Genomic DNA, 25,394 nt, shown 5'->3' with positions numbered 1-25,394 from the left:
AGAGATTGGAACTCATTGCTGGCATCTGTATTTCCTAAGACATACAATATGAGGGTCTTCAAAAACCAGAGTGAATAGGTATCTGCTAGGCAAGCGTGCCACACCGTAGATCGCATCAACGCTCACCAGACTTGATGCGGTCAAACGCAAGCCTATTCAATATTTAAAAAAAAGGCTGTATTCCGCATTTAGCAGGGTAGTCAGAGGGAACCTTAAACATCATTGCTGGATATAAATAAAAAAGATAAATAAATACAAAATTCGGTACGAAATCCATTTATTGATTTTTGGTATTTTTTGAGACAGTTTCATTTTTTTAAACCCACTTGACTGAAATACAAAAAGTTGAGTAGGAATTACGAACGCAAAGTTACCATAACTTACAAGAATTGAATTACAACATTTTTCCTTTTCAACCCATTCAAAATCTTCAAAATATTGTTATTGTTTTAATTGAGTGAATGACATAGGAAATATAAAACAAGGCATAAAATGGGTCGAAAGATAATTCATTGGGAGTCAAAAGCACCTATATTAAGTATTGCATAGCCATAAGATTCAATAAAATTCGTGCCAATACAAAGAAAAATTATCTAAAAAATAACATTGTTTAAATTTAAGGTTTTTTTTTAATTAACATTGTAGATTATAGATATGATGATGATTGGTGTAAAATTTTCGTTCACAGATTATCTAGCATGATGTATAAAATAATAAATATAATAAATTATACATTACAAGATAAGCTGCTGTGTGATGACAGATATGTAAATGTAGTGGGAATTTCACCTAATATAAAGACATAAGGGAAATTTTAATGACGCACGCTACAGCGTATTACAATCATATCATTGATGACGAAAAGTAAAGCTAGAAACATTAATAGTATATGATTTCGGTCAACAGGTAAAATCACAAATGTATTAAAATAAATTTAATTATATCATTTTAATATAAATCGTCATCATTAAACATTAAATTATTTAACTAACCTTTTGTCTTGATTGTACGTTTGTAATCGTCACACAGCAGTTATTTTACTATCCAAAAAAATTATTGCTACAGCACGCAACGATCATTTTTTCTATTATTCTGTTGTTATATCTAATGTGTTTCTGTGAGATATATTTAATAGATAAAGAATATTATAACTTAATAGTCTTTACATTCACTTTGTGTTATTTTCAAAAATAAAATAATTTCAAAAGATATTATGTTTTTATAAATATACACAATAAGTAATTTAAATCGTTATTACCATTTCAAAAAAGAATAATATATACCACAGAAACACAAAAATAACATTCGCATTCAAACATAATAATAACAAACGGTATTCCAACAATTTCACAACAATATATCTAGCGATAAATAAACCATTGGCTATGTCAAATCACTTTTAAAAAAAACACTTAACTGACATGAGAATTCATATATACAGCCTTAAAATTATTAATATTATGCTTCGACTGTTTTTTTTATTATTTACCATTCAGGAGTGGGTCTCGTCTATTCTTCCCTAATCATAATGTTTTTGTATCACTAAATGCATAATATAACACTTCTACATGTGTAATATACATACTATAGTTATATTATACGATTTTATACCAGCCTTAAGTGATATCATTTTTGTTTCTGGTGGGTGATGATCATGATTTTAGCTATTGTCATTGTTTTACGTTGATAATGAATTATTAAATCTAAAATAGCGGAGTATATCATTAAAATTTTAAAAGTTTTAATTTGTATTGTATGGTGAAAGTTCCTAATGTTTCCCAGTGATATAAACTAATTAAAATTTAAGTAGAATAATGAGTCTGTGGTGAACAATTAATGTATGACTCAAGGCCGGCACAATGAACATACAAACAACGTTATGAATTAAGTGATAAGCTGTGACGAATATAAGCCACAGCGAGACAAACATAAGCTAATTAATTATCTTTATAAAAAATAACTCTACAGTGTATGTACGGACAGATATTACCAATTTAATAATAGATAGATAAAATATCGACCCGTATAATATTTAACCGAAATTTGAAGTAATACAGATAACTTAGCGATAAGAATATGTCTTCTACGTCTAAAAGTTTTGTATTGCCATTCGAAAATATTTATATTATAGTAGGTACTTTAAGGTGAAATGATGAGTATTTTGAATTATTAACGAAATAGAAGAAAATTAACTTCAATGTCTTATAATTTAAAAATAAATATATCATCCGTACATAACTGAAGATACCGTAGCGTACGCTACCTTACACTTAATACTTTTTTTAAGGTATTATTTGTCAATTTTTTAACTTTTTTTTATGGCACCACAGCCACTTATGATCTCTATTCGACAATCACACGTTAATTGTGCATAAATAAATTATTAAGTGCTTTGAAATACTCCTGCAACTAGAGCCATATTATATTTAAATTATACTTATCATTATTTTTTAAACGTAAATCACGTTTTATGATAAACTCTAAAAGCGATATACAAAATAAGATCAAAGATAAATGTCACGAACGTCAGAAAAATATCTAAATCGCGCGATAATGATCATTCCTCGTCGAGAGACTCTCAAAATCGATACTTGAAAAACCGCGTGGATAATCCGAAACATCAAAGTAATGTTATCTATGTTGTCCCCGAAATATATTAGTCAGCGTTGTTGGGAAATATATATTTTTTATTTATGGGTTATCATTTAATATTTAGTATTTTTATCTCATATTTATTATTTTTAATCTTTATTACGGACGTAATGGCGTTTCCCGCCGTAATGATGTAATTAATTGGTACAGTGAAAAGATTATACATACCAGAATAATATAGTTATAAAAATTTGATTATTACAAAAAATAAGTATAGATAAAAAACGTTAGGTTTCCTTTTTATTTATTAATAGATTTAAAATTACTTTTTTAATGATTGCTCATTGAACTGTTAAAGTACAGATAAATATCTTTAAAATAATAAAATAAAAATAGTAAAAGGCAAAGAGTTTACGTAGATTAAAACATTAGACAAAATTCCTCTATTCTCCCCTTATGTAGATCTTGCAGCTCAATAAAATAAAATGATTGCAAGAGTCACAATTAAAAGATGCCAAAAAAATCAACCTTAATTTAATAGTAAAATAATTAAATATATTACAGCTCTAGTTCAAAAAGTATTACAAATAGAAGCAATATAATAATTGCTATAACCCAAGTACAGTACGGTCGACGTGTCGTGGCCTCCATGAAGTTATCTGAACATGGTTGGCCAAATTTGTTTTTTTTATTTTTGATTATTTTCTACCCGAGCGAGCACTGTGCAAAAGTAAAGTAAACCTAACTGCAGGGCGGCCACGACTTGTCAGCCGAACTATTTATTGCCTATATATAAACATCACAACCGCCGGTATAAGCGATGCCTTAAGCTCATTGGAATTTCGACCTTAAAACGAGGAGTCCAAGGTTCCATGCACGTTGGCACTAAATAAAATGACTGTTAACTGAGGTAAAATACATGTGAAATAATTTGACTACTATAGAAATAGGTTTAGAAATATCATAGACTTGTAGAATAGAAATTTATTACATAAAATAAATAAATAGAGAAAAAAATTGACATGCTGTGTAGATTAAAAAATAGTTTAACAACTTGAACGTTTACGTTCAAATTAACGTTTTACAAATAAATTAATGATTCTAATTTTATTATTGTACAATTTTTGAATTAAGAATCTTTATAAGTATCGTTTCACAATAAAAAAAAAAGTTACTATCAATGTTTGATGGTGACCATGAGAGCCAAGCAATCTAAACAAGACGCCAAGGAAATATAGTAGTATTTTATCTAATCTATAAGTCTATGACTGTTTAAACAGTGACAACTGACAAAATATAACGTATTTAGGTCAAGTGTTATTGGCCGTAAATTACAAATTTCTACATAACTTCTATCATTAGAATTGAAAAGATAAGTAAAGTAAAGTAATTATTTATTAAAGACTTAAAGATTTTAGTATACGTATTCTACAAATTCTATCGTGGCGCCGTGGGACAGTGTGTTTGTGGGTTTGTTTTTCACTTCCCGAGTGTTAATTATGTTTAAATTTTCATTTTTAATCAACAAAGATCAGGAAAGTGGAGAACGAAGGGTTTTAACATTATGTTGCCTCTGCTCGCCCTACAATACGGGGAAGGGAGTGACGCTACAGCTTACTAACAAAAATAATATATCTGTCAAGTTTTATCAATTGTCATTGTTTATTTTTCTTTTAATTTGTTAGAGGAACTAATATAAAGGTATATGCAATATCGTGCAAGCGAATTAAGCCAAAATGTATAATGAAATTTACTTGTACGATATTGATTTATTAAATTGCATAGTTCGTATGGGACATATAAATTTAATCACTTTGTCAAAAATAAAAATAATTACAAATAAAATATGATTGAGATTTAAAAAAAATCTTGAATAATTATTAAAAAATGTTTTAGGATCCCATTCAAACTATAATTTAAAAAAATATAGTTGTGACAATTAGCTATCATACAACACACATTCATCAAATCGTACAAAACGTCTCAACAGTCCCTACGTATAAACGGCAAATGTCAAAAGAGAAAATTGACAACAAAATGGAATACATGCTCTTAAAAATATTTTAATTAAAAATATATACTACATAAGAGCAAGATAAGCCTTTTATTCTGTCCTCATGTAAACCTTCTCTTTTTACATGTCCGTTTATACGTAAGGACCGTAGGTCTGTAAGCCTAAACCTAGCCTATTGCGCACATTGTGAGCAAACAATAAGTAGATTGAAAAAGATAATATTCAAGATAATTTATCGCTGTGCATTCATTTGTATACGAAATTCTTGATTTTATATACAATTATAATTTTTAACAAATCATCAAAAGTATTTTATGTAAACTATATTATTAATTTTATTAGAAGGATTTTTTTAAAAAAAAAGGGGAATTATAAATTTAAGATGTATTAAAAATGTACAATTATTTGTTTTTCTTTTATAAAAAAATATAAAATTAATATAGGTATATAGAATACACAGCGAATACTAAAAGTATAAAAAATGTAAAGAAATCCAAAAGCGATTGAAATCTATAGACGTTTACGTCTACAAAATAAAAAATCAAAGACAAGATAGAAGACCATAGACAAGAGTATTCTAAGTCAATACATACATTCTTTTTTAAATGATAGCTTAATTGGGGAATATAAAAATGATGTATGAGAAATATTTTTTGTAATATTTTATTGAAATGAATCGTATATATAATAACGAAATATAAATAAACATTTTACATTGTTTATGCTATAAGTCAAATTGAATAAAATTGTCTATGCTCTATAATCCATAAATTAAAACCTATACTAAAAAGCCACTTATGGCATCATCGTGGTGCTGTCAAGAAAAATATTTTTGCACTTTTTTATTGATTTTTATCACAATAATCACACTAGCAATTTTCCAATGATTTTAGAAAAAATACAATCGATTTATGGTAATTTTTTCAATCAAAAAATATTTACAGCTTCTTATGTCTAGTTTTTACGTCAAAAAATTCATTTTTTTTCGTCAAAATGTAAAACTTAAGAACACATCCGACTAATTATATATAATATATAATAATAATCATATAATATTGAGAAACATTCTTAGAACTTACATGTTTTTTTAGAAAACAAAAAAAATATATAATTTTTTACTGTCCATTGCTGCTAAGGAATTAAATAAAACTTACACACCATCTTGAGATCGGTCACTCACTTATTTTTTTTTAGTTTTTTTTTCACAGTTTTTATCACATATTTTTGAATACTGTTTACCTCTTAGGTTGGTTTTAGTTAAGGATATGTATCACATTGGCGGCGAACAGACCAGGGCTGCCACACTAGTGAATTTGAATTTTGTAGAAGCTGACAAACAGACTGCATTCAAGATGTGAACTTTTTACCTTTGCTTGGCGATACCTAGATAGAATATTTGTTATGTAGTAATTTCATTAAATATACAGTGAATTATTATATATATTATTATTTAAGAAAACAAATAGACGACAAAATCAGCAATAATATATAATGTATATAAGGCCCTCCCCATGATTAAAACTTTAAAAGTTCCAAAATATTTTGATGCCATGGTGACACCATATCATACATACTCTTTGAAGAAATTATATGCTTTGGCACAATCAAGCACTACATTACTTTGGCCATTTTACTCAAATTTTGAGTAGAGGGTACTAGGAGGATATATCGAGGTTATCTGTGCCTAGACTGCTACATAAATGATAAAAAATCACCTTATTATGTCACGCGATGGAGCTGACCGCATAGTGAGGGCGCGTGCCCTCCGGCTGGTACAGCGTGATCGACGCTATGTAGTTGTTTGACATCACCTGGAAAAAACGTTTTTGTTACTTTTAGGTTTTTGTTTTGTTCCAGTAAACTAAATAAGACTAGTGTGTGATTTGCATTTTTAGCCTCTGATTTTCCATTTAACTGAAGTTTAATGAAGTCTGCAGTGACAGTATAAAAGCCACTTTATATACATTTGCTCTATTATAGATCATCTCATCATTTTAACCCAAACATACTTAAATAAGCAAGAGACAAAGAAAAGTATAGACTATCCGTCAGTACTGTCAGCCCTTGTCAGTACACAACTCACCTCAAATATCATATCCTGGTACCCATAGCAGAACGTAGAACCAAACGGGTTGGTTGTATTTGTGGAAGATGCGCGGTTTAACACCACCGGGCGTTCGCACACGCGCAGCGCTCGCGACACGCTCTCCCACTTGCTGTACGCCGTTATACAGACCGCCGATAGAGATTCTACTAGCGTGTTGGATTCGCATCTGTTGAGGACAAAATGGTTATTTTAGTAAAAATTAAAGTTTGATTAAGATTCTGTTTAAATGACAGAGTGAGTAAGAATACTGGTATAGTATTATTTATTGAGGTCCTTCTCCTTTTTGAAATTGATTAAAAAATACAACGCGTGCACATAAATAACAATGTGGCACGTTGCCATAGCAATGTATACATACACATTGCCACTTTATACAAAAGTGTATATTGTCATACTTATATTTGTTATATCTATTTTAATAATTTAATATATTTCTAATACATTATTTAAAAATATATAGACATTTTGCATTCCTTTCCATACAAAGTTTAGATATGCATACTATTTAATGAATACAAAGTTTGTTAAAAGGGATCCAAAATTTTTCCTTAACTTAATTAAATTAAATAATCAATACATACTTGTCCGGCTGCACGTTCAGCTCGAATTCGCAACGGTGATACATATTGAAGTTGTAGTGTCCAGGGTAGTTGGTATGGAGGACAAACTTCTTCACTTGGTGTGTACGAGCGTCGAAGAGCACATCCTTATAAGAAATTTAATAGTTAATTAATCATGGCGTAATCGTAAATAGCTATACCAAATTAAATTCTAATATACACTTACCAATCCCAAAGTGAAGTAATTGAAGAAGTAATCAGACGCGGGAGGGGGACGACGTCTCGCCGTGGGGCGGTGTATGCGCATTTTGTCATCAGCCTTCGAAGTAAATTATTTTAAGATTTATTTAAAATAAGAGTCAGGTTTTTTTAGCATACCGGAGCAGGCAAAGAAAACTCACGATGGTGTGAAAATACGGAAAAAAAGGCCCAAAATACGGTCGACGAAATTAAAGCCACAATCTTCGTATTATTTACGTGATCGTGGTATAAAACCATGTTTGATAAAATTACTGTTTTATTATATTAGTTGTGACGTTAGTTTTTAATCTATACATATTGTCATTAAAATGGTAAGAGGTAAGAAAATAATCCTACTATATAGTGATTACTCACTATAATTCTGCAATTCAAACGGGCGAAGCCGCGGGCAGTCGCCCGTAAGCAATCATTAATTAATACTAACCTTGTAATAAAGTCTCGCAGGCGCGGCGAGCGCGCGCGCGACTGCCTGACAGCTGTCGCCGAAGCGCACCACGCGGCGCCGCGCCGACGCGGGCGAGCCCGAGCGACCACCTAGAACATAGAGTATAGATAATAGAGTATAGGTATTAGAAAACATGGTGTCAAAACATTTCGTTCTCCATTTCCCGACCGAATATTAAAGACATTGCGTCCTAAGAGGTGGATCTCAATGGAGAAATAAAAATAACTAATTCCAGTGAGTATATATTTATATAGCCTATAACACAATAGTCGACAATGGACTATAATTAATATGTGAAATGTATGAATTATAATTGTATAGATGATATAAATATTATGAAAAGACAAGATACGTATATATATAAATCAATTAAACTTTATTTATACTAAAACGTATAGAAACCACAAAAACCAAACAAACAACACAACTCACCCTCAGTATAAATATGCAATCGTAGACCAAGCGTGGCAGTGGGTGATCTCAGTACATCACATCTACGCAGATGCAACTGGTGACGGTAACAGGATAGAGGTAAATCAGCCAGAGGCGCCGTGCAACGACCGCCACTCGCCGATCTGGTTAACTGGAACAGAAGTTATTGTATACTAGCGGCCCACGGCTTACGGCTACGGCTACGCCCGCTTAAACTTATTGTTACATTATAGCCAAATTATACAAAATATTTATATAAAATGGAGTTTATGCGTTATCTTTTTGGATGCGGTACAATCGGTAAACATTACTGAAAAGTTCCATCTAAATCCGCCGTTCAGTAGTTTTTACGTGAAAGTGGAACAAACATCCATCGTCAATTTCGTTAATTGTTCATTACTCTGAAGTAGTAAAACTATTAATTTTTACTTTTTAGTTATTTAGTTTGTGCCAATAGCTATAGTTTGGCAGTCGGTTTTCTTTTTTTTTTAATAATCTTTTACTATAATGCTATTTACCTGATGTTGAGAGCCGTAATATATCGTTGTTCGCGACACGACGGGCGAGCCGCCGTTCGGGAACTGCAACGAGCCGAGACCGTGAGCGTATCCAGGCTGAAATGTTTGTATTGAAAATTAATATCAAAATTATAGGATAAAAAGAGATTGATATATTTATTCTTTGTTAGTAATGTTAAAAGAAAAAAAATTAGAACCACTTGAAACATATTCTCTCACTCATTAATATACACAATTATGTAACAACATATAAGGTTTTTATAAATTATTGAAAGAGATTAACTATCATATCAATTGGCATAGACATGACATAAGAATTTTTTTATCAATTCCCAGAAATGTTATTAGTAAGCTGAGGGAACTGAGTAGCGGAACCCAACGCTGCGTTTTGTCTACTTACCAGTCGAACTCACTACCGTCACGTTACCACCCACCTTGCCAGGACAATACTATTTATTTATATAATTTATAACAATTAAAAAAGAACTTACCTCAAATTTACTATCAACAGGAAAATAAAAAGACAGGCCGCGGAAGTTCAGCGCGAACAAATGTCGCTGGCTGTCGTACAGGCCGGGGTGGGTCGCGCCGAAACAGTGTTCCACTTGCTCTATAGACGGCGTTATTTCCGGCGAATTGAAACACATACCACTGGAAAATTATTCAATATATTATATTAGCAATATGGTTAAGTAAGTATCAAAAGGAGTATAACTAAAAAAGTATTTTATTTCATAATAATAGAATGATGAAATGGTAGGTACTGGGTTAGCATCCAAGAAATGCAGATAAGAATTGTGATACAGATTTTTTGAACAGGATATTTTAATGTTTGTGTTCATAATCAACTTTACGCTAGTTCCCCTGTTTCTCTGGCTAGGTAGAGAGAATCTGGTGATACACTCCGTTTCACTCCACTCCGTCCAATTTCCACCCGAATTCGGGACATTACATGTTGAGGGGCGCAACTCAAAATGAACCTATCTAAATCTTCCCCCGATTGGAGATCGAAATTACAACCACCGCATCTACAACTGAGACTGCAACAGAGCTGTCCCACCGCGCTACGATGGCGATAGATAAAATTTTACTTGTAATACTCAACATTTTAAAAAACAATTATGTTTTGAAGTGACTATAATATTGTTATTTATATCATAACTACGAAATATTTGAATAACATCCCCAAGGTAAATAATGTTATCATATAAAACGTTAAAAAAAGTGCTATAACTACGTAAAACGGTCCAATTACCCTAAGTGAAGGTAACATATTAAATAAATAGATAAAATAAAGGAACCACTAGAGTGAGTCCCTAGGGCTACATACTCATATAGATAGAACTCACTGTATATTTTACCCCATTAGAGAATTAGGTCAGATTAATTAAATTAATGAATCATTTCAAGCTTGATGGACGATTCAACAAATTCTCAACCGACAGCTTTTCCACGAGTAGAAATAATTCAGTGACACAATTCTATTCTTGATGCCGTCGTAGCGCAATGGCGTAGTGACTGACTGTGAACGCGAAGGTTGTGGATTCTTTTCCTACTCGAAAAACTAAACTGGTAACAAGATGAAGCCCTTTGTTGGGTTCTTCCTATTAATAATACAAGGATCTAATAATATAATAATCTTTTATTTATGTTTTATTTGTCTAATAAAAAAAGTAAAAGTCCGATTTTTAACGCATAACTCGAATTTATTATGTATGTTAGTCAGAACTAGTGTTACGACACTCCATTCTCCGGTTTCTGCCTATTTTATTATATAGAATATTAGCTATAGTTTCGCTGCGACCTTTGTACATGTATATAGAAAATACTTGTGAAAGTATCGTCCCTGAGCACCTGCAATAGCTGGAGACCAATCAAAGGTCACCAGGTCATAATGTACGCGTTTAGCATATAATTATTCATACATAATAAATGTTTTGCTATCGCCCGCCGTCGTGACGCATTTGCCACTATTAAGCGATTTTTGAAGCGATTAAGCGAGATGGTTACTGGTTCAGATATAATAATAATGAAAGCAGCATCACGCTTTTTCCCCACATATCAAGACAGGAAAAGGCAGAGGGAACCTATTACAGATTACACACTAGATTCCCCTGCCTGGGTTACTGTTGAGGATTACATATCACACAATTAACTAAATAACTAACAAATATTTATATTTTGTATTAGATATTATACTAAGAAGTAAGAAGAGTTGTACACTCTTCTGCACATAGTAACATAACGCTCATATGTCAGTGTCGAAGGTCACGAGTTCGATGCCTTGCCGTTCATTATATCGTAATCTAAAGTTATAGTTATACATCATTGTATTCATATAAAATTATTTTCCATTTTCAATATGTTATCATTATAATTCGAAAAGTTTAATTATTAAAACTGGTATCTCATAATGGTCCCATATATCGTAATACTTGAATTGAAAATAATTAAAAAAACTTAGCACTTAAAAAAATGTGTCTAAATTATACAGAAACGTCTGTATAATTTAGATATATTTTTTTTTAAATATCAGAAGTGGATTAAAATTTATTCACAGCCAGAATCGAAAGAGAACTGTAGCATTACAATTGTAGGTTCTATTCCCATTCCGATGAAGAACGTATTTTCATTTCTTCGCTCTGGTACGGACCGAGACGTTAAGTTCCGCCAGTCAACATGTAATGTCTCGGAAATTGGGTGGTGCATGGGGAACGGAGTGTCTTAAAACCAGTTTCCCCCTGGCAATCCTTCCATATGCGACATACACCGTAAATGACAGGTTAACGTTAAACAATATATATGTATAAAAATAAATAAAACATACTCACCTATACCTAAGCTTAACTAATTTCATGTTGTATATTTCTATAATCTTGAGCCGTTGCGCGACCGGGTCGAATATTAACCGTATGCCGTCCTGCGGCATGTTTATTACTAAATCTACTGATAAGGGATTCTGAAATTAAAGAAAAAACACTTTGTTTAATACAATTTAAAATATAATGACAAATGCACCTTTTATACGATAAATGATAAATAAATCCACATAATTTGCTAATTCGGTACAAAAATTAGGCATTTTTTGAATAACAAGTGACTCTTGCACCAAATGAAATCTTTTGATTCTACGATATGTTCTTTTGAAACATAAATAGCGCTATGAATTAAAAATATACAAACATATTAATTAAATGACACGAATAAGAATTAGCCATTCATACGGTTTCAGAGTCAGTTTTATTTGAATTTTAATTCACATAATATAGTATACAAAATATATATTATATATTATTATATATTTTATACGTACGTACGTATATATTTCATACGTATATAATACATTTAAATTATTAGATTATAGGACTAATTTAAATTTATCAGCTTTACACATTTAATCCATTGACAACAAATGTTCTTATACAATAGCCATCTATTATAGCTTAATGTATAAATACGTTACGTATAAATGTATGCGCTTGCGCAAATACAGTATTATTCGATTCATAAGAAGACAAAAGTAAGATCATGCTCCAGAATTTGGCATGCTTTCTAAACTACAAAAGGAGCACCGCTCACTGAGTACTACTTAAGTCTGGACTAACATTATTAATAAACAAATTGAGATTTGAACCTAATAAAATATTCTGATATCAGTTTGTTCAACTTAATAGTACATAGCACGGTAGGCAGAGAGAATCTAGTGGTAAAACATTCCATTCTCTGCGTTGCTTGCGAATTCGAAAAAAAGTTATATAGAGACACTCAAAGCCACGCTTCTTTCGCTTGTCTCCCCAGAGAAGAAATCAATAATTTTAAATATAATCATCCCTCAACGAAGAATCGAACCCACGATCATCGTGTTTACAGTCAGCTGTCTCAATGCACTACGACCGACGGTCTTTAATTAACTAAGTAAGGTAGAAAGTGGTTAATTTTAAACTGTTAATATACCTAAATAGTAAGCCATTATAGGTACTGTGACGTCCATTTGATAAGAAAGTTTTCCTTTGTCCACGGAAAGGCAATAAAAATACAATGATTCACACAAAACGTGTAAGAAACAAAATAAACAGTTAAGAACGTCGACCTATAAAAAGTTACACTACCAGTGCGATTTTTACTGCAATTTATTATTTAAATTACATATGAGAGAAACTAAGCGAAAGTAAATTAATAATTTCCACAGAAAATAACTTAAAAAAGCCATATTAATAAAAATAAAAATATTATTATTAATATAGCTTTTTGATTATATATCTAATATAATAAATAAAAATATATCATAATTATTTTATACGTAATGATTCAATCACTATAACACAAATAAATCAAAGTAAATATAAAAGTAAAAAAAAATATTATTTGACATAAATAAATATGTTTATTATAATATGTTTCTTTTTTTTTTATTAAGACGAAGGGAGGAAAAGTTCAGTTCAGTTCTTTCTTTAATTATGGCGTTTTGCAACTTCGCCACCGAGATGAAAAGGACATCCGTCTCCAGCTTAACGTCAGTGAGATTCTACAATAGAATGTAGATAAGTTTGTAACTTTGCAAGCCATCACTTCACTAGAAAGATTTAATAGGAAAAACAGAACCATTTAAAAAATATATACTGTTTAAACGCTTGTTCATTCATTTTTTGTTTTATTATATTATTATTACATTAGGCTATATGATTTATAATGAAATAAAATTTTAACAATTTTTTCAAGCAACAAATTTCTATCTAAAAAATGGCATAAACGCTACGTCTGTGGCCTATTAATATATAAAAAAAACAATATATTAAGACAGTACATGGAATCAATATTCACATATTTATGAAGTCAGTAATTTAAGTGACATTAAAATGAAAGAGAAGTAATAAATATTTGGACAAGTCAGCCGCGGCCAGCCAATTCTAAATTAGGCTAAAATTCAGTCTGTGTTATGATTACCATAAATAAGGATACATATATTTAAATCTTAACAGTCTACATATTTGTCATCACATAATGATATATCGCAAAGCAAAATAATTAAACATTTTTTGCAAAATATAAAAAGTAGGAAACGGGGTGTCAGTGTGCGGGATGCAGCGTGAAGCTGATTTAATTTGATTTTTATATAAAAAAAGTTGCGATAGTAAAATATGGTTATCTATCTTTTCTTACCTGATCACTATATAAAACTTGTACCCCTCGTATCGTCCCCACTTGACTCTGTATTATTGAAACTGCTTGAGAAAAGTGCATGCCTGAAATAAGAAAAACGTTAATTTAGTTATTTATGTGTTTCAAACGTTTGTTACAAAAAAATACATTGACGTAATCACGACTATATTGTATAGCACTCCTAGAATTATTAATTACATATTTTTTTTTTTTAATTGCTTATATAGGACTTATACGTAGGATCAACACAACAAGTTGTTTCAAATTGAACCCATAACCGATTTAGAAATAGTAATATTGAGTATAACAAAATCTCTCACACGTCACTCGGTCATGTGATTTCATTGATTGGTCACATTTTAAGTTACACAAAGTAAATAATAAATGCATTTACGGCTTTCAATTCGAATCTATAACAAAATAATAAAAATAATGAGTATTGTTAACGTTTTAGTAAAAAGTAAATAAAAAACGATTCAAGTTCAAATCAAAAGCATACAGTTTTCTTCTTTGTTTCTTTTTTCTAAAATTTAAAAATATTATTTTCTTGGTGAAAGGTGAAAATCAACTTTCCGCTGTAAAGCCAGAAAAATACCTACGAAAAGAACCTTTTTGGAATTTCGTCCATTTATCGTGCGTGTATCGGAACCCCTGCGTTGCAAGGAGAGTAGCCCAGAACAGTGTTTTAAGGGGTTAAGCCTACACTTGGTTCAAAAGCCCCTTTAACACTACCATCAAAATTCCCCTCCATTGTCCGAGCTGCAAATCTTTGTACCTAACCAAATTTAAAATTATTCTACTAGTGTCACCTTCTAAGGAAAGTGCTATATTCCCCACAGATCAGGGAAGGCAGAAGAAATCTGGGAACCTAATATTAATCCATTCCGTTTCCATTAAGAAAGTTCCGTTACCCATTAGGCATTGCGAGTTGAATGGTGGCATAATTTTAATAATATTCTAGAAAAAGAAAACAAAACCCAAATTTCAAAATAGAACATAATAAAAGATCAGAGAAAAGAGAGAAGAGTGAGAGCGATGAAAATCAACACTGAAACGGTGTCGGCGTTCTGCGTACGTGTTACGATTATTTTACCACGAGCCGCTGTTATGTCTGCGATAATCGCGTTTGTTTTCGTCGTACGACCGATAAGAGAGAAGTTAATGACACTTTTATTTACTTTATGTAAATATGAAGTATATATTTTTTTAATTTTATTCAATACTAGTCCTGGAGTCACTAGTATTCATTAAAATTAAAAAAATATACTCGTATAATGGTGCGGGGACACAAGCGTGTAAGTGTAAAATTGACAGCTTGTGGGTTCGATTCCCACTCTATGAAAATATTTTTTTTAATTTCTTCGCTCGTGTCGAGGCAAAGCGCGTTGTTGAATTCCGCCACTCAACACGTAATGCCTCCAGAATTATATCATATCATACAATGTATTAAAACTTAGGTGGAAATTGGGAAACGAAATGTTTTAACTCAAGGTTCCCTCTACCTACGTAGGGTAGGTAGAGGGAACCATATTCATAAACCATCAATCTAAATACAATGAATATATAATAATACCTACTAGGTTCTATACATATATAAGTATATTTAGAACTATAAATACGCTATATAAAGTTATTTGCGCGCGGCTAACTTGGGAGGATTTCAAAATAGATCCCTCCTATAGAGGGAACAGAATAAGCCGCCTGCAAAACCGAAGTTTTATGATGTTTCATTGAATATATATTATATTTTCTAACAGAGAAAACAGGATTTTCCATTTTTAAGTAAATTGAGGCCAGTCGTGCGATGTCGGCGATGGGTTTGATTCCCACTCGAGGCAATGAAATATTTATTTTTTTCATTTCTCTGCTCTGGTAATGAGGAAGTGCGGCGTTGAATACCGCCAGTCCCGATGCCGCGGCGGAAAATGGAGAATAGAAGATCTTAGCACTAGTTTCCCTCTCCCTACACTGCAGTTTGCAGGATACTGCGTGAAGATAAAAAATTTAAAAAAAATAAAAAGAAGGTAAATTACAAGTTTTGTACAGTGTCTATATATAGATATTTATACAAAGACTTTGTTGTATAAAAACAAGAATTGTTTTATAACGACATAGCACTACATAGCTGCCATTTTGCACAATGACCTGTTCCATTCTATTTTACATACGACTTGTTCTCTGCTCTGGGTTTGCCTGAGTGGATTTTGTTTTAAATATAATTTACATTAAAAACTTTGAATTCTACAGTAAAGATTATGGAAAAACCTAGTTATAAATTTATATATCTACTAGATTATAATTATTACTTAGTAGATTAATTCTTCGTTCAGTAATGTCTTTAGAAATCTCGATTAACTTAGTCCTAGTTCATGTGAAAATGATGTGTGTACTATGTACCTATGTATGTTCTGGCGTAATATGTATGTATATGAATATCAACCACTAGGAAATTTTCAGAGTCGAATACGTAAAATACCAATCCCCGAAATAAATATTTCCCTTTAAGTGATAGCTGAGTGGCCTAAGAGGCCGTCTTGGCCCAGGCCCAGGGGCACAAGAGTGTGTGTTGTAGATTCGATTCCCACTCGAGGGAACGAATTATTATTTATTACTATTTTCATGGATGGTGGAACCCGGCATCGAGTTCCACCACCCATCACGCAATGCCTCGAAAAAATCGGCGGAAAGGGGTGAACGGAGTGTCTTAACACTACGTTCCCTCACCTCTCTCAGTCTGCAATAACGTATACCTTACCTTACCACACTGTCATATGAACTCTTCGGTATTTTACGTATTCGAGTCTCTTATAACATTTATAAAGTGCTGTTATATCTACTAATAAACAAACACAATCACATACACAATACGTTTTAATTTCAATTGGTTTATTATTCATGTCAGTACACTCGATTGTTTTATCATTGTTGTCTAGCAGCTAGCTAAGTGATACGACAATGGGATGTAGTTATGCAAAATGGATTCCATGTGGGGCGGTCATTTAGTTGTTTTTTTATTTCTATGCGTCTAAAATACTACATAAAACGGATATAAAATGTGTTTATTTGTAAAGAAATATATTTTAAAGCTAATTATTAAAAAAAAATACTTAACTATCTTAATATTCATGTTAAAAATGACAAAATATATATGTTTTTATAAATCTTTGCCTACAACTGTTGACGTACGTATTCTGATTACCATGAGGTTTATGCGTAAATGTTTAGGTATATAGCAATTTTCTCGCATATTGAAAGATATCTAGATATCCTTTCTGTTGAAGATATCCGTCACTTTGATGGTGAAGATGTTTTTTGTGCCAAAATTGTGACTGAACTCTTCACCACCAAATCCACGAAATGAAGAGTCACTTATTTTCTTACTAATTAAAATATATTTTATTACAATTAAAATTTAATTTAAACAACTACAGCTGATGCTTTTATTATAATTCTATATTGTAAGCCATTCTTTAAGATTCACGCATATGCATATATTAAAATTCTCATTTTAAAATAAAACTTGAGCTATTATACACACGTTTCGAACACATGCTAAACAAGTAATAGTAAATTTGCCATTAATAATATTGTCAGTCGAGTTAGGCAAGTTGAAGAATATTTAATTGTCTGACCAATTAATTTTTATCTGGCCTAAAATATGATACCGCATACTTACTCACACATATTTATTGAATATAAAAAAATATAACACATAAAAAATATAACATATATTAACTACTAACTTTTTTCAACTAATAACTTCCCAGGAAACTCTACGGTATGATAAATAATTTCATAGATGGCTACGCCAAAAGAGGACCTGGCTTATTTTTCCTTTTGACGGATACCTAAAGATTGTTTTTTAAGATACTCCGCTGTCCACTTTCCGCCGAATTCTGGAGACATTGCGTGTTGAGTGGCGGAATTCAACGCCGCGCTTTGCCTCTACACCAGAGAGAAGAAATGAAAATGTTAAATATTTCATTTCCTTTTTTTATATTTACGTTATCTATACTAATATAATAAAGCGGAAGAGTTTGTTTGTTTGTTTGTTTGTTTGTTTGTTTGTTTGAACGCTAAGATCTCTGGATCTACTGGTCCGATTTTCATTGTTTTTGTTTTGTATGAAAGCTGCATTCTTCAGAAGTGCTATAGGCTATATAACATTACATTACACATATATACTAATACATTTTAAAGTACTTTCTAATTTGACATGCAATTTATTCTGCCATGTTAATAACAACCGTCGCGTCGCTACGCAACCGTTACCGCGACATTTTGATATTCATCCTTATGAAAATAAATATAATAGTCACTATTAACATTTTATCTAGATTGAAATTATAGTTTACTGTATAGCATTCTAATAAATAATTAAGGAGATGTCACTGATTCGAAATGACCTAACCTACGGGCGGCATAGTACGAGTATGACCGACGTGAAGGGGCAGATGACTTTGACGGTTTTATAAATTTTCATACATTTTCGAACTATTGTAAATGTTTATGTAATTATTTGCTGTTTATAATTAATTTAAGCTACACTTTGGTTCTCTTCTTATTTGATATTTTGTTTGATATTGCCCGCTAATATTATCCTGCTTAATAGAGAGAAATGTTTAGTTATTTCGTAGAGTCGATATTTATGTACGCACGCACGGAAAACTTTAGGTACTTTTTCTAATATTAAGAATATCTATCCTTTAGTTACTTTTAATCCTTTTGTTGGTTAATTTCAATAACTCAGAAATTTTTTTCTAATAATGTGTATCTACTTATTATTCTTTTTGATTATTTAAGCTTATATTTTCTTACTAATTCTATTGAAAATAATTTAATGAATATATTTAATAAATATTCTTATAGTTGAAGCAGGCGTAGCCGCGTCCAGGTCCACTAGTATTTAATAAATATTAAATATAAACTAATAAATAAGTGGAAGGTATAATAAAAAGCTTGATGATGATTAATAAAATATGTATAAATACGTTTCGCCCTCATTCCTTAGAAAAATCAATAAAGAGAATTGCATTGAAGTTTTTTTCTTATTTTTCTGATTCCACAAAGCATTGGCAAGGTTGGCAAAGGTCTTGCTCAGTGAGTCTACTTGAAGTTTTTATTGCTACAAAGATGACGAGTTCTTTTTTATTTATTTATGTTTGAGAAAAAGGAATTCGAAGCTATCGAAGGGCAGACTATACACGATGGTGTACGAAAGCAAAATAAATATATTTTTCATTTACTTATCTATGGTCATCTGGTTTTGTCTAACACACTGATGTTGGGCTTTCGAATACATGATAACACCTATCTGCAAGTTTAATTTGCTATTATCTCATATAATTAAATAATATTCAATCAAAAAAATTGAAAATGTGACTATAGAAAATGCTATTTATATTTAATAAATAAAAACAGGCCGTCGCGTCGTGTGGCAGGGACACTAGCAAGCGACCGTAAACGCGACGGTTGTGGGTTCAATACCCACTTGGGGGAACCTAATATTTAACATTTTCTTTTTCTCACTCTTGTAACGAGACAAAGCGCGACTTTGATTACCGATACCAACAAGCAATACCTCGAGAATTCGACAGTAAATGGAGAATGAAGCTTTACTTAGCATTATGCTTTTTTCTCTTAGCTTTATGCTAATAAAATAAATAAATCAATTAATTTTAATATTTGACCTTTTCAATGCCATAATCGCCTACTACTAAAGTATTAAGCAACAGGTTCTTTAAAAATAATATGTATCGACAACATTTGTCGAATCGAAAGAGAATAAAAAAATAATGTATTTATAGAGCAAGAGCAGTTGAAGACGTGTTATTATTCAGTTTATACATTCAAAACATTAAAAGAAACTACTTCAAATACGATTATTATTATATTATTCACAAAATAACTTGATTATCTACATTTGTAGGTCACGTAATTTTAAGTCTTGTTATATGTAGGTATGTGTCATTTTTTTTAATAGAGTACGCTGTAGGAGTAGGCTTTTGTGTATTGACTAAAAAGGCCTTCCTCGCTGGTGTTATTACCACTAAGCTTTATGTTAATTTGAGCATAAACACCATACTCCAAATTAGTTTCACAGATTTTAATGAAACTTAACACAAAAATATCATTGAAAATTAATAAATGATCGCGGCGCGTAGATTCAACTCCCCTAGGGAGAATTTCTTTATATAATTATCTTCTTTTCCCTGCTCCGACAAAACTAAGCCCAGCTTAAACTACGCCATTCAAAGTGAAAGGTCCCGAATTCGTGCGAAAAACCGAAAGCAGAATATCTTGACACCAAATTCTCTCCGCTTAGTTTGCATTATAATTTATAAAATATTAATGACAAAATCTTGTAACAAAAAGTATTTCCACTGCTAAGCAACAACGCGGATAAAAAAAAGTCACTTGAAATTCTTTAAACTCGCACTTCGCCTCAACTAAAATATATTGTCACATGATTACCATTGAATGCACGGGCGTGATCTTGATAGTACTAACCTTAGCAGAAACGTTAATGACTGTTACTCATATATAAATACTACTAGCGTTGTAATTATAGTCTAACCTTTATTGTAGTTTATTTTTTTAAAATTAAATCAGCTTCATGCTGTATCCCGCACACAGCAGAGTAGGCAGAGGGAACCTCGTGTTAAGTCACTCCGTTCCCCACTGTCTGCCGAATTCTGGAGGCTTTGCGTGTTGAGTGGCAGAACTCAACGCCGCACCTTGCCTCGACACCAGAGCAAAAAAATGGAAATATAAACGTAAATAAATATTTCACTTTCTCGAGTGGGGATCGAAACCATAACCGTCGCGTTACAGTCACACCTTGTGACTGTAACGCGACGGTTATGGTTTCGGCGATGGTGACGGCCTCTTTTTATTTTTAATCTGTTCAATAATCTAATATTATTATTTTTTCAGCTTCACGATGGATTCCACACCTAGTATTAAAACAATCCATTCCCCATTTTCCGCCGAATTCTGGAGGCATTACATGTTGATTTACTTGATCTTTATCTACATAGTTTAATAAAAAACAACAAAAAAAGTCAGTTTTAACACTGAACTCATTTCAAAGACTTGATGATATGAGGTATTAATTAATTGAACGTGCAAAAACAAACAATAACGAACAAACAAAATATAAATAATAACTTTCATTTTTAAGTCCACGCCATAGTCCATATTTTCTCGCATAATGATTATTTGAACAACACTAATTTGACGATAGTAATATGTGACGTCACTTCTTAGTCTTACTGTTACAGTCCTGCTTGTTTTAACTGCGTAATACTAATATGCTTACAATTATTACTTGATGTTTAACCAATTAATACTTTCTTATTTTTTTTTGTTACTTTTACTTTCGATCGAAAACGTCGATGGTTGTGGGTTCGATATTCTTTCGGGGGAATTTTGTTTACCAGAGCGGGAAATTACTCTCTGTTGTACTCTGTAATTATTTTATCAAATAAAAAACAGACGCGATATGAAATAACGGGCACATTTAAATTACAATCGTCATCTATAGCGGTGACATTCTTACCAACACGCGTTTGAGGCATGCATGCTAAAGAATAGTCTAAAGACCCTAGACATAAATCACTTTATTCTTCATTTTTTATTTAAGTAGAGCCATTTTCTAGTTACGAAATACACGTATATAATATTTCATTAATATTCAAAATAACAGCGATTTTACTTTGGAACATTTACCAATTTTTTTTTTCATTACGAAGGTAAAAAATTTGCTCTTGCAAATGAGCTTTACAATTACTTCCTATTTTTAGTTTATTTCTCTACAAGCTCGTAATCTTCACTATTTCTTGTTTATTTATAATTTTTATCAATACATTACTTGTCTACAATCAACCATTCGATCTTCGTCTTTATTATCATCACTTATAACGTCCATTTATAATCTAATCTATGGCTGTACAAATTTGTTATTAGCGTATTAGGTATAGTTATTTATGCTAAAAAAATAAAAATATATTTTGTCTGTTTTGATAATATCAGAGATAATCTTTATTACAATTTTGAAGGACAAGTTCAAATGTGTAAAATATTTTTTAACCTTAATTTTAATAATATATAGGTAGGTATATTACGTTTAGCCGTACACTATGCAGTGTTGATACCGATGCTGTATAACAGCATGCGGCAGCGAAACGTGGATATTACAGAAGAAAAATGAAAGAAAGATGAATGCTGTGGAGATGCGATCTCTTCGTAGGATATGCTTACCTGATCGAATCCGCAATGAAGAGATTCACAGAATGGCAGGTACTAACGAGGATGTCACGGTGAGAATGAAGAAGAACGTACTCAGCTGGTTCGGGCACGTCGAAAGAATGAGTGATGAAAAGATTTAGATAGGAAAGTTGAGCGGTAAGAGAGATAGGGGGAGACCTCAGTTGACCTTGGAAAACACAGTACCAAAGATCCTGGTGAAAGGTTACGTAAAAAGTGCTCCCGATGAAATGAGGGCATGTATGAAGAAGTTGATCAGAGTGGACGAGGCGAAAGGGGTATGTAGAGACCGTAGCGTTTGACGCTCCGTTCTCACTGACTACCCTGCTAGGGATACAGCGTGAAGCTTATTTATGCATGTACATTTTAAAATCACCTCAATCAATGGGGACAATAATATGAATGTCTAATGTAGTCTTAACACATAAATATGTTCTAGTCATTAAGAAAGTACCTAGCTTTATTAAATATTATGTAGAAATATTTTATATACAGATAAACAAACCAACTTATATACATATATGTACAATAAATATATTATATAAAATATGGAACAAAATTACTTTGCAAATTTATTTTTTTTACATATGAATGATCATAACAACTGATAAACAAACATACAGTCACTAGTTTTAAATTGTTGTTCATAGTCAAGGTCAAAATGTTGGTATGGATAAAAAAAATTCTAAGCCTGATATGCGATAATATTAGCATAACGATATGGTAGAATGGAAGATATGGTAGGCGTAAAATTTACAATATTTAAGTCTACTAGATACCTTTTATACAATACCCATATAAAATATTAACATAATAATATCCGGAGAGATCCAAAATTAATTACAGGGAAATGTTAAACAAGAAAGTTTCAGAAAATTATCTTCCTAACTATCTCTATCTGTTCTTTCCCTTACATGGAAATAATTACTAAGAGACATTATAATTCAAGTATAAGGTAACCCTGTCTGCAGGTACGGCAGTGTATACCGTAACAGCTGACGAGATGTACCTTTCTCTATAAATAGCAACTCAATATAAAAATAAATTTTCAAATTGAACCAGTAATCTGTTGAATTAGTACCATACTGACTATATACATATATTCAAAATCAATTTTTTTTCTATGTAATTTAAAATATTAAAAATTTTGTTATCTTTGTAAACATTTATTCTAATAACCTTAATTAATTGGTGGAATGCTTAATCAACAGTTCATATTTTAATATTAATCAAGTCTGTTAAATATAGATAAGTATTTATGTAACCAACTATATGTAAAATACACTCAATAAAAATTTCAAAACATGTTTTAAAGTAGCATTTTATTATCAAAAGAACATAAATAATCCATATATTATCTTTTTTTTATATTATTTTTCTTTTCTTTATTTAATAAATAATCTTAGTAATAGGTATGGTTTGATAAAAGAATCTGAGGAGTTTCTTTAATAATTACATGAATAGCAAGAACAAGTACATTGGATTAAAATTTTAGCTCTATATTAAGACTCATATTGCATAATGGAAGAGGCTGATTATAAATGCAATGTTTGTGAGTTCAACTCCCAATCGAGGGTTATGTATATATAGTAACTTATAATTAGTAAGTTAACATTATTTACCTTTCTGTGCTCTGGCTCACAAAGTGTTGTATTAAATTTAGCCACTAAACACACAATGTCTTGAAAAGTGAGAAACTATCTTAACACTGAATTATGATTACCTGCTTTAATAAGGCTGATATTCTTAAAATTCAATATCTTTGTTTAAGCTTAAATGTCATGCCAAATTATTATAAGACAAGTTAATCTTTTTTTTTTTAATGTAGTGTTTTACATACCTATCTAAGTTTAATATTTTCAAATTTATTTCGTTTTTTTATATTAAAAATATATTAGCAAAAAAAGGTATAATGGTATAATTTAAACTAAGTTTTTTTTTTATTTTCATGATGTAATAATAGTTACACAACATTTCTTCACATAACTTGCAATAATAACAAATGACCTGTGAAGGTTATTATATCCATCATTATTAAACTTCGTAAATTGAATGAAATGTTTTTCCATATGATTTTGTACAAATGTACAAATTTATCTTCTGTCAAAAAGTGAACCAAGGGGATATTAAGTATATTTTCAATTCTGATTATTATTATTTTTTTTACTGAAGTCATTTTTATATAACAAAAATATTGGATTATGTGCAAAATTTTCTTTATATTATATATTATTAATTATTATAAAAATAGGAGGCTATCCACATAAGATTAGAGTATCAGTTTTGTGTACAAAAATATTTAAAAATTGACTAAAAGACTAAACAACATTAGAAGCACACAATAGTAATTAAGTTTTTTGTTGTTCTAGTAAGTACTGACAAAAAATGAGGTCGACTGGTGCATTATAATTTAACTGTACAAATATAACAGAAATATAATTTTATCTCAAACAAAATAGGCTTTCGTGTGAGGTAGGTTTGTAAATAAATAATTGTTACGAAAAAACCAATGAATAAACATGACAACAGTGATTTCATGGTCAAGTGTAGTAAAAAAAATAAACATTGGCACCACAGATGAAACAAAGACCCGTGACCCTAGGAAAAAAATCAATGCGACCTCCGAGCTGAATATCGCACTCCTGGTACATTTATTAATTGTAATAAATATAAAAACACAATTGCGTAAGTAGTTCCCGTGGAAATACAACGCAAAATCTTGACGTTAGTTATAAACATACGAAAGAGCTCACCTAGTACAAACTCCCAGGCATCGCAGCCCAGGGAACGTTCCGGAACGATTTCTAAGTCCAACATTATGTACAATACACTTATCACAAACTAAACTAACTAACTTTCACTTAATATAATAGTTTTTTAACGTTAAATTGCTCTTTTACGCTGCCTTTCTTTGTTTGCCAACTTTAGTTTTCAACCATTTTGTATTTGTCAGAGGAACTGTCATTACAAACAGCTGATTGTATTCTGCCAGGGCCGTATTGTGTATCAGTATTATATATTAATTATTAATATATTT

General features: G+C 31.1%; 1 protein-coding gene across 1 annotated transcript; it reads right to left on the bottom strand.

Moving 5' to 3' along the window:
- Positions 1 to 260: 260 nt before the first annotated feature.
- On the bottom strand, positions 261 to 25,332 carry LOC146533448 (PHAF1 protein CG7083). The gene is made up of 12 exons (XM_085194091.1): positions 25,111 to 25,332; positions 14,090 to 14,172; positions 11,761 to 11,888; positions 9,421 to 9,580; positions 8,930 to 9,025; positions 8,412 to 8,562; positions 7,959 to 8,068; positions 7,500 to 7,592; positions 7,295 to 7,419; positions 6,690 to 6,879; positions 6,322 to 6,417; positions 261 to 5,989 (listed from the first exon to the last, which is right to left on the bottom strand). The coding sequence occupies exons 1-11, from the start codon at positions 25,172 to 25,174 to the stop codon at positions 6,331 to 6,333; spliced, it is 1,287 nt and encodes a 428-aa protein (XP_085050217.1). The 5' UTR covers positions 25,175 to 25,332; the 3' UTR covers positions 261 to 5,989; positions 6,322 to 6,330.
- Positions 25,333 to 25,394: the final 62 nt, after the last annotated feature.

Source organism: Heliconius melpomene, chromosome 12 (assembly GCF_056956725.1).
Source record: "Heliconius melpomene rosina isolate 202511_hmr_F chromosome 12, ASM5695672v1, whole genome shotgun sequence".
Lineage (NCBI taxonomy): Eukaryota > Metazoa > Arthropoda > Insecta > Lepidoptera > Nymphalidae > Heliconius > Heliconius melpomene.
This window is presented reverse-complemented; position numbering and strand designations above follow the sequence as displayed.